General features: G+C 37.5%; 2 protein-coding genes across 2 annotated transcripts; both read left to right on the top strand.

Moving 5' to 3' along the window:
* The first annotated feature begins 727 nt into the window (after window positions 1-727).
* Window positions 728-4,327, top strand: dpagt1 (dolichyl-phosphate (UDP-N-acetylglucosamine) N-acetylglucosaminephosphotransferase 1 (GlcNAc-1-P transferase)). The gene is made up of 9 exons (XM_057361526.1): window positions 728-1,549; window positions 1,641-1,761; window positions 1,907-2,120; window positions 2,197-2,343; window positions 2,569-2,653; window positions 2,735-2,923; window positions 3,086-3,173; window positions 3,470-3,625; window positions 3,765-4,327. The coding sequence occupies exons 1-9, from the start codon at window positions 1,389-1,391 to the stop codon at window positions 3,828-3,830; spliced, it is 1,227 nt and encodes a 408-aa protein (XP_057217509.1). The 5' UTR covers window positions 728-1,388; the 3' UTR covers window positions 3,831-4,327.
* A 332-nt stretch (window positions 4,328-4,659) lies between these two features.
* hinfp (histone H4 transcription factor) lies at window positions 4,660-9,987 on the top strand. The gene is made up of 10 exons (XM_057360463.1): window positions 4,660-4,730; window positions 5,091-5,296; window positions 5,383-5,612; window positions 5,734-5,833; window positions 6,021-6,173; window positions 6,377-6,454; window positions 7,650-7,770; window positions 7,905-8,043; window positions 8,287-8,411; window positions 8,686-9,987. The coding sequence occupies exons 2-10, from the start codon at window positions 5,134-5,136 to the stop codon at window positions 9,035-9,037; spliced, it is 1,461 nt and encodes a 486-aa protein (XP_057216446.1). The 5' UTR covers window positions 4,660-4,730; window positions 5,091-5,133; the 3' UTR covers window positions 9,038-9,987.
* The last annotated feature ends 1,031 nt before the right edge of the window (window positions 9,988-11,018 follow it).

Raw genomic sequence — 11,018 nt, 5'->3', positions numbered from 1 at the left:
TCACCAATATGGCGACGGCGTTGACCTACGATCCAGCGGACAATGAGGCGTCTAGGGCTGCGACCGAAGTCGCCTACTTCCATACTATATAGTAGGCGAAAATGAGTATGAGTCATGAATAGTATGTCCGAACCCTCAGTATGCATGCATGGACACTTCTCTATCCCATGATGCCACGGGAGCTGAGCAACGGTCAAATTTCAAAAGTAAATCAAATAAATATAGCGGAAAACTTTAAGGCGGACGTCCACGCGTTGTGCACACATCGCAAGCGCCTCTACGCGCGCACGTGCTGATTCGCAGTATGTCATAAACAATAGAGTTTGTACATGCGAGTATAATATTACACCATTTATAATGAGCTTAAAAGCATAACATCGTAAAATAAGCGAGAACACATTGTAAATAAATGAAATATCGTATGACCAGTGCTTGTTTGAACCTGGTGCCTGTTGAAAACGTGCCGTTGTTCAATAGTTATTCACTTCAGCTAAATAATATAATGCTCACAAATATGCCCAGACTGGTGTGTTGCAACAATACAGACATAATAAAGTCTTCTAAGTATGAATGCTCATATAAATAAAAAAACATAGGATAATTCATTACTAAATGAAATAATTCAAATGATAATGTTACTACAAATAGAAACGGGACTTTTAACACTCATATGTTTCCGGTTGTGTTACGCCTAAAAGAGTTCGATTCAAACCAAGACAACAATAAATATATTTATAAAAATGTCTGATAAAAAACCCACATCATTACTATCATAGCACTGTATTTGGTTGCTTTGCGCTTTTAAGATGTTCGTGTCAACATCTTCTAAAATAAATAATAAGACAGCTGTGTTAATATTACTAGTCGGCGGACGGATTATGTTGACGGAAGTAGACGTGGATTTTGTGATGAGCCAAACCTACAGTATTCACTGACATATCTATCACGTTTAGATGTCAAAGTTTCCATGTTGCAGATAAGTACTATTAATCTGGTTTAGTAGTTATTTGGAAGATGTTCCTGTTCTAGGTTGTTATTTACCTGATTTAATGGAGATCTTGTTGTCAGTATAAAGTCAACGGACTGCCGTTCGTTGATTCGGTGCTCTTAAATGAAAATTGTTCGTTCCCTTCGAAAATAAGCAAGTCATATGTAATTCATACTGGCGTTTTTATAAGATCATGACTACAGTTGCGTCTACAGCTGTATTTGTCTAGACACTCAGTGAAATTTATTTAGCCAATTCCAGTTAAACTATGGGTATACAACTTAAAAGTTATGAATGTTGGTGACAGCAAATGCTCTTTAAAACAAGAGATTTAATTTGATGCATTGGCAAATTATAGAGCGACATAGTTTTTTATATACTATATAGATCGTGTTAGTCCATGAAAATGTCTCCTGTTCCTGTCCTTCCTATTATCATCAACTGTTTAATGTCTGCAATGGGGTGCATTGCAACACTTAAGCTTATTCCAGCTTTTAAGGAACATTTTATATCCGCAAGACTCTTTGGAATGGACTTAAATAAAACCACCAAAAATCAAGTGTGAGTGTTTCATTTATTTAAACACATTGTGCACTTGAAGTATGCATTGCAGTTTGATATCTGAAAATTGATAATGCCTTTTTTTAACCAGGCCTGAGTCACAAGGCGTTATCAGTGGCACAGTCTTCCTCATCATCCTTTTCCTCTTCATCCCTGTGCCCTTCCTCCAGTGCTTTATGGGAGAGCCATGTCAACGGTTCCCTCACAATGAGGTAAGAGCTAAATCTACAACTATGGTTCGACGTACACAATAAACCATCACTGTATGGTACTGTATGTGTACGCTGCAGTACTTTTCCTATTCAAGTCACTTCTTTCTTTTCCTTTTTATCTCTGATCTATGATACTGTCATGAAGTTTGTGCAGCTTATTGGTGCATTGTTGGCCATCTGCTGTATGATTTTCCTGGGCTTTGCTGATGATGTTCTGAACCTACGATGGAGACACAAGCTTCTGCTGCCCACTATGGCTTCTCTTCCTCTCCTTATGGTCTACTTTACTAACTTTGGTAACACCCTCATTGTCGTTCCCAAACCTTTCCGGGTGCTGCTGGGGATGCATCTGGACTTGGGTGAGTTTGACCATCAGACATCGTTGTATAATATGTTGAAAATATTCTAAGCACTTGTTTTTGTATTGTGTTTCAGGCATTTTGTATTATGTGTATATGGGAATGTTGGCTGTGTTCTGCACAAATGCTATCAACATTTTGGCTGGTATCAATGGCATTGAGTCAGGACAGGCTCTCTTTATATCTGGGTCCATCATCGTCTTTAATTTGCTGGAGCTCAATGGTAAGATGTTTGCCCGTTTGCTATCTTGTCCATGATGTCCTATATGACACATTTTTTTAACCTAGATCCATAATTCAAAACTCATGTTTCTAGGACATAAAGTAATTTCTAGAAATTATCAATTAAGGATATTTACTTTACTAATATTGCTTGAGTTTATATTTATAAGTCTGTAACATTGGCTTGAGGTCTTAACACCTCTTATGTCTTTTTATCCTCTGTCAGGAGACTACAGAGATGACCACGTTTTCTCTTTGTACTTCATGATTCCATTCTTTTTCACCACGTTAGCCTTGTTCTACCACAACTGGTTTGTTAAAACTATTTTTTAAGTTATATTTATTGTTCGCTTATGACGCATGATTAAATATTTTTTTATTCTGCTGTACAGGTATCCTTCCTCTGTGTTTGTGGGAGACACATTCTGTTATTTTGCCGGAATGACGTTTGCGGTGGTTGGAATCCTCGGTCACTTCAGCAATACCATGCTGCTGTTCTTCATCCCCCAAGTCATCAACTTTATTTACTCTCTGCCTCAGCTGTTTCACATTATTCCCTGCCCCAGACATCGTCTGCCCAGGTGGGTTATTAAAGTAAAATTTAAAAGAGCAAAGATTTATATATGCAGGGAAATTCAGTTCTGTGGAAACAAAAGAAGACATTTTGTGGAATGTCTTGGTGGTTTTCGTCGATACAGTGAAACTGACTTGCTTGAACCCTCACCTCTAAAACATTATTGCAGGCTACAGTCAGACACGGGAAAACTTGGCATGAGTTATTCCAAGTTCAAACAGAAAGACCTCGGCAAATTAGGACAACTTATTCTGAAGGTAAAAACAGATCTCATTATCATTATTTATCCTTGTTTGTGAAACCAATTATTATTTCATGCATTCTGAATACTAAAAGTTTTTTGTCCCAGTGATTCCTCAGTGTATAACATGTATTATTTTTCATGGCTGGTACATAGTAGTCCAGTTAATATGTTGTAGAATATTTTGACAGTATGCTAAATATTAGAACTCGAATCAGTGTTTATCCAAGAAGAACACATTCTACTTGGCAGACAGATGGTCACCCTGTGTACAAATGTGTTTGAATGGCACTTCTCTCCTCTGTCCTGCAGGTGGCAGAAATGTTATGGCTTCTGGATGTGCGTAGGGGACAGGAGGGGGATGATGAGTTTATTGAGTGTAACAACATGACCCTTATCAACCTGGTACTGAAAATACTTGGACCTACACATGAGAGAACACTGACTGCAGTCATGTTGTTTATACAGGTAGGTGTACATTCTAAATTGTTCAAATCCTATCCTTTACTAATGTACAAGCAAGCTCTTTGAGATTATCATCTTTAGTGATTTTATATGGCATAACTGTTGTTTAGATGGGCTAAAACATTTTTTATTGCATTCACAGGTCTTAGGAAGTGCTGTGGCATTTGGAATCCGGTATCACCTTGTGCGTCTTTTCTACGACATCTAGAGCCCTCAAACTCGATGTGTAAAACCCTGAGAGACTTGACAACCTGCTGCTTTCATTTAAAGGAAACCATATTCCACTGAATAACTGTCTGTTCGCTATAAACTATGGGATTTTACTACAGTGCAGTGCAGTTCATTAATGTTGTCTATACATCTGGAAATTGGACAGACAACAAATGATTCTCATTGGGATATGAACATCAGTACATTATGGACGACATGTATCTGACTATTTATAAAGAAAATTGTGAACCGAAAAGCACATTCTGTTTTGGAATGGGAAAGATTAAAATCAGAAATATTGGTGATGCAGGGATATAGGAAGTAGGATGTATTTTTATTAGTTGATGTTAACTTATATTGTTCTGTCTAATAATTTGCCTTGATTCATTTGAATAAATCAACGTGACAATGGACCACACTAGTTTTGGGGGCAGAAATATTTTGTATGTGTAAGTATTCTGCATTCAGACCTGAAATCAAAACACACTTCATTAACAACAATATTTTTAATTAAAATTTTTTATTTAAATTTGACAGCACTGCACATTGTGAGTGTTATTGATCTGACATGTTGAGAAGTTGACTCAAAAATGAACCCATGATCTAACAATACCATGGGTAAAACAAATTAATTATGTCATTATTAACATAAAATTAGTGAATGACGAAAAAACACATTTATTTCTTAATCGTATTCAAATATTGTTTTGAGAGCAAATCGAGCTGTGCTGTCGGAACACGAGAAAAAGTCCTAAAGTCCTACGGAATGATAATTTTGACGTACCTCGTGAGTGTAATTTGATTGGTTGAGGTTTGAAACAGACGGCGCAAAGGCGAATTCTGATTGGTTTAGTTATTTCTTGGTGAAACGAGGAAATGTTTCGAGTACTCGCAAAAGGTGAGTTATTTATAAAACCTTTAACACTCAATTAATTCCGTCTTAAAATCTTGAGTGAACTATTCTTCAACTTTTCTTACCCGATGCAAGTAAAAAAGAACAGTCAACAAAATGGAGGCAAAATGTTACAAATGTTTTCGTTGTGCTAACCTCTCATGCTAGGTCAACAACTTCCGCTTTAAAACTACCAGCTGTATCATTTTGGTAGTTAAAAAGTTTGCATGTTTTGAAGGTAACTATTACAACGTTGTTTGTTCATTGAGCACGGTTGTTGTCATTTGTGGTCCGAAGTACAATTTGACAGATATGAATAGACAGCTAACATGGTGCTCAATTAACTGTAGTCTTACTGTGTTTCAGAGAGACGAAGGACCAAACATTGTTTAACTTTCAGTCCTGCACGATGCCCTCCTCGGGCAAGCGCGCCCCGCGCAGAGAGGAGCTGCAGCTCGAGCTGATGTGCGAGTGGGGCTCGTGTCAAGAGACGTTTGGCAGGATGCAAGAGTTCTGCGAACACGTAGAGAAACATTATACAAGTGTAGTGGAGGCTGAGACTGATTTACTAGGTGGGTCCATGAAATGAAAGTGTCTTAAGACATTTATTTTATCAACAATTAACGATGCAAAATGGTGCTAAATTTGATGTTTACAGAAGAAGAGCATAACTGTCTGTGGCGAGACTGTGGCTTTTGCTCGGTGGATGGGGATGGGGAGCTTCTCAGACACATGTTCTTTCATTGCTACCACACAAAGTTAAAGCAGTGGGGACTTTCTATACTCAAGGGTCACAGTGACATGGGTTCCTGCTCCGTCGGTATTCACAACCGCAACATTGTGCCTGAGGTCCAGGAGAACTTCTTATGTCTTTGGGAACACTGCGAGGTAAGGAGACAATCCAATTCAGAGGTCTATATGTATTCTGTTCATCAGAGCTATATTTGTCTGTTTTTGGATAAAATGAAGTTCCAAATCTGAAGTAGCCGATAAGTGTGTTTGCGTTCAGATGTCTATGGATAATCCAGAGTGGTTCTACAGACATGTGGAGATGCATGCCCATTGTCTGGAGCCTAATGAAGAAAGCGTTTTGTTTTGTGGCTGGAAAGGTAAGTAGGGCCTTAAACATCGCGTATCAAGCAAATATAATGTGTTTGTGAGATGAAGACAAACTTCGAATGAATGCCTGTTGTCTTATCCTCAGTCTTTGCTGTGAATACAATTTTAGAGGTGAGCTTTTTGCATTTTAGAGAATTGTTACTGATTGGTTTCCATTTCACTTTTCTTTTTGACTAGACTGTGAGGCCTCCTTCAAGGGAAGGTTTAAGTTGCGTGAGCACATGCGTAGTCACACGCAGGAAAAACTTGTGGCATGTCCGACCTGTGGAGGAATGTTTGCCAACAACACAAAGTTCTTTGACCACATACGACGGCAGACCTCCATAGAAGGTGGGTTCAAGCTCTATGATTTGATGTGTTGCAGGGAAGGGAATAACATATGCAAAAGAATCAGCATTAACGTATATAACATCTTTAAAACTTTAAATGTATTTATTCTCTATAGATTTTTATTCCTTGTTTACTCGTTTATGTCAATGAAAATATTGTAATAATTTTGCCTTACGTGTTTGTTACATGTGTTTGTTTGATAGGTCAAAGATTTCAATGTTCTCACTGCTCTAAACGCTTTGCCACCGAGAGGCTCCTGAGAGACCATATGAGAAACCATGGTATGTGTCTTTTGTATGCACTAGGGTTGTCACGATTATTAAATAATCGTCTCATCGCGATTGTTTGACCTCATCGCGATGGTTTCAGATCATCGTAATTATTGCACATCTCTATAGAAGCATATTGCATATTTTATTGTATATATTGTAACTAAAGCATGGTAATAATTGTAAAATGTACCACCACAACACAATCACTTTAATAAAAACTAAAGCATTAGGGTTGTAACGATTCACTCAGCTCACGATGCGATTTATTCATGATTTACTCACGATTTATTTTTACAAAATGAGTTGAAACAAATTAGAAATGAACAACTTCACTTGCATTATTTCTTAAATGCTTCACGTTTCTTTGTATACTATTTTTTTTAATTTCAAATAACAAAACTAAACTGCAATTTTAAAACAAATTAATAATAGAAAAAGTATCTTTAATATAAACAAACTAATACTGTCTGTGCTTTTCTTGGATTTTTTGCATTTAAGAAATATCAGCATGTCCACGTTTAGGTTTGCAGTGAACATGGTGGCCCCTGCTGTTCAAAAAAATGTATTGCGATTCAGTTCACACTTCAACCGATTTGAATCGTCACACATTATAATCGATTTTCAAACGGCTCACGGTGAATCGTTACATCCCTATAAAGCATATACCTTAAAAATAACCTGCAGTACAATTTTATATTATTTCAGTGTGAAAACCAGTCTACCAAAATCTCATTAACATAGAAGTAAACTTTTATTGTAGTCTTGCAAGTGAGAAAAAAACAGACTAGAAGCTTTTCTATGACTGATAGCATTTTAATGGTGGCTTCAATTCACTCCTGATCAATTTACTTTATTTACAAGTATTTGGCGGTTGTATTATTGACAGGTAAAAGCCTAAACCTTAAGTATGATGACCCAATTTTTTCCTATGTATTTCCAAGAAAAAGAACATAGTCTTTATATTCAGAACAATATGGTCGTTTCAAAGCTGAATAAAAAATGTTTGAGAATTAAAAGTTTTTTAAAGATTTATTAGACAATTCATTTCATAATCGTGACAGCCCTCTCTTATGTTCTGTATTGATCAGGTTCTGCTCATGCTGGCATTGTTAGTAATACTGAGATCGGCAGCTTTAAAGATTAAAGAGGTTGATAAAGTAGCCTGGTTGTTCTAGTAATGTTCCTATCTGTTCTCTGATGACAGTCAACCATTATAAATGTCCACTTTGTGATATGACCTGTCCATCACCATCATCACTGAGAAACCACATAAAGTTTCGTCATTCCAACGAGAAGCCCTACAGCTGTGACTACTGCGAGTACAGGTGAGGGCACTCAGGTCAGGTTATCATTGACTGTGAGATGCATCATTGTTGGATTGTCATATCTATTGTCATAATTGAAGATGTTAATGTTTAGAAAGTGGAAGCTCATTTGTCTGTGTGGTTGTGGTTCTCAGCTGTAAAAACCTGATAGACCTGCGGAAGCATTTAGACACACACAGCAGTGAGCCAGGGTATCGATGTGACTTTGCTGACTGCGGCTACTCCACCCGCTCCCTTTACTCAATCAAGAACCACTACAAACGTGTTCACGAGGTGAGCCAAACAGAAGACGCCAGCAAAATCAACACTCAATCAGCCAAAAAAACATAAACATTTAAAAATCACTTTGAACACTCAGAGGTTAAAAATATGCAAGAATATATATTTATAAGCATTTAAATGAAAAAAAAATTGTGTAAATAATGTTTGTCTTTGAAGATTTAAATGTCGTATTTCATTCACGCATTGTTTTAGAGTTGTAAGAATGGTAATGTAATGGTTTTGTTCTGTGTTTAGGGAGATTACACCCCTCGCTATAAGTGTCACGTGTGTGAGCAGTGCTTCACACGTGGGAACAATCTCACAGCCCACCTACGCAAGAAACATCAGTTTAAATGGCCATCAGGACACCCCAGATTCAGGTATAAAATAAATTGTTCTAGTTTCACAGAGCTTAATTTGGTTTGCCAAATGTTTGGTCCTATCCATCTAGTCAGGTTAGCCCATCTGACCAAACCAGCCAATCAGATTTGAGTTAACACTTCAGATGCATATTTTTAGACAAAATTCTAATTCAAAGTCCGACACATTTAGCTTTAGCAGAGAAAAACAAAAATAAATCAAGAACAAAAATGAAGAAATTTAATTTAAAAATAGATTAAAATAAAATAATGCTGTTTCTGCTGGTCATTTCAGATATAAAGAGCATGAAGACGGGTTCATGCGTCTGCAGCTGATCCGCTATGAGAGCGTGGAGCTTACAGAACAGCTGATGCGAGAGAGACAGGGGGACAGCAGCGAGTCCAACCCGCAGAACATCCAGCCCGGTGAAGAAATGGAGATGGGAGCTCTTGGCACCATGGGTGCTGTTACAGAGACAGGAATGAGAAAGGAGGCAGCAGAAGACTGTAGGACACAAGAAAGCAGAGAAAGTGTGTTTCTGTTAATGACAGCCGGTACGTCCTCAGAGACTCAATCTATAAGCGAGGAGTCAGTGATGCTACAGCTGCAGGACACAGCACAACAGCTGGGCATGCAGGTGGTCTAACTGCGCCTCTGCTTACTGGAGCTCCCCAAGACTGATTTTTCATCATTTAAAATGAGTTGGAATGTGCCTATTAACTTTTGTGGTAAAATGTGTTATTTTAGGAGACTAACAGGGAACCAAAAGTCAAAACAGCTTGTACTTTAGGAGGAAATGGACAATATTGAATGGAGCAAGTTGGGCAAATTAGTTCTAGTGAACTGACACAATGTTGTTGTTCATGATGTTGAGCAGAGTGTCTGAGCGTTTTATTTTTGTTTTCAAAACAATGGAGGTAAATGGTTAATTATTCTGCCAAGTTTCAAAAGTTAAAAGAGTTAAAGGAGAGCGCTTTTTTAGAGATGTTCTGACAGCTCTCGTGTTTTCTCCTTTAGATAGATGGCAGGGCATTATCATCCATGAACAGCTAAAACGTCAGTTTCGGATCTCACATAAAGTTATTGGCTTCACAACATATGGAGCATAAATTCCATTCATTTCTTTGTTTTATGAAAAACACTTGCTGAGACATTCCGTCCAAGATCATTTGGGTTTATAGAAGAACAATGGTCTTTTGAAGTTGGAAGGTAGAAATGAGGTGATAGTGTGATGAAGTGATATTTCTCAGAACTTGACCATGAGAGAGAAAGGAAGAGTAGAGAATTTTAATCCTACTGAACAATTTAACTTGTTTTTTAGACTACAGGTTTAGTCTTAATGTGAAGGGAGAATCACTCAGTCTCAAGGTCTTTTTACAGTGTATAGTTTTATACAGTTTGGCTGTTTGCTTCTGTTTTAAAAGTGCCCCTGAAATTTAAGATGAACACAAACGTGTGTAATTTACGTGTGTAAATTTCTATTGGGGTCAGTTTATAGGTACCTGCGAACTGCATATAGATATGTTCTATTGAAAGTTTCCTTCTGTTGATAACTTGCTTTCCTGCAGCCTTTCTATTAAATTAAATTAAGTTTTCAATGTATTAATGGGTTTCTCATTTTTAAATTGTCTTCCATTTACACTCTTAAAAATAAAGGTTCTTCACGATGCCATAGAAGAACCTTTTTTTGTCGGAATGGTTACATAAAGAACCTTAAACATCCGAAGAACCTTTCTGTTTCACAGGTTGTTTATTGCGACAAAAGGTTCTTCAGATTATAAAAAGGTAAGAAACAGATGGTTCTTTAAAGAACCTTTGATGAAGGGTTCTTTGTGGAACCAAAAATGGTTCTTCTATGGCATCGCTGTGAACCTTTTAAGCACCTTTATTTTTAAGATTGTAGGATGTAGTTAGGAGTATTTTGTTGTTCAGTACTAATAATCTAGATAAATGTTCATTTTTGTTCTGTGTGGGTAAATAAGTTTGCCTAGGACCCAAAGCAGTTCTGTTGGGTCAAAGGTATCTATAGAGATTTTCATCTGTTTTAGTTCTGTCTTGGATTTTCATTCACTTCATTTTCCATCCTTCACAGGTCTTCACTATATATAAATAAATTGATTGTTTACAAATTTGAAAGCATCCACCAATCAGGTGGCCTTGCCAGCAAAGTGCAAGACAATACCAACTAATCTAGTAGTAATTAGTTGTAGCCTAATGGTTAGAAAGTCGGACTTGTGACCCGAAGTTTGCCGGCGGGTAACGACTGAGGTGCGCTTGAGCAAGGCACCTTACCCCCACTTGCTCCCCAGGCGCTGCAGTGATAGCTGCCCACTGCTCCGGCTGTACGTGTGTTCACGACTCACTTTGCATGTGTTCACTACACACTGGATAGGTTAAATGCAGAGGTCACATTTCGGGTATGGGTCACCATATCTGACAAATGGGTCACTTTCACTTCTTACTGAATGGCAGCCCATTAAAGATGAAGCAGAAATTCTTACACCAAATTGTAATTTTGAAATAACAGAAATGTCTGGCCATTGCATCCTTGACAGAATATTGAAATACTTCACAGTAGTGGAAGTATTAATAGTATACAATTACTTTAGTTCTGTCCATTGAGTCCC

The sequence above is a fragment of the Triplophysa rosa genome, linkage group LG2 (genome assembly GCF_024868665.1).
Source record: "Triplophysa rosa linkage group LG2, Trosa_1v2, whole genome shotgun sequence".
In the NCBI taxonomy this organism is placed as follows: domain Eukaryota; kingdom Metazoa; phylum Chordata; class Actinopteri; order Cypriniformes; family Nemacheilidae; genus Triplophysa; species Triplophysa rosa.
This window is presented reverse-complemented; position numbering and strand designations above follow the sequence as displayed.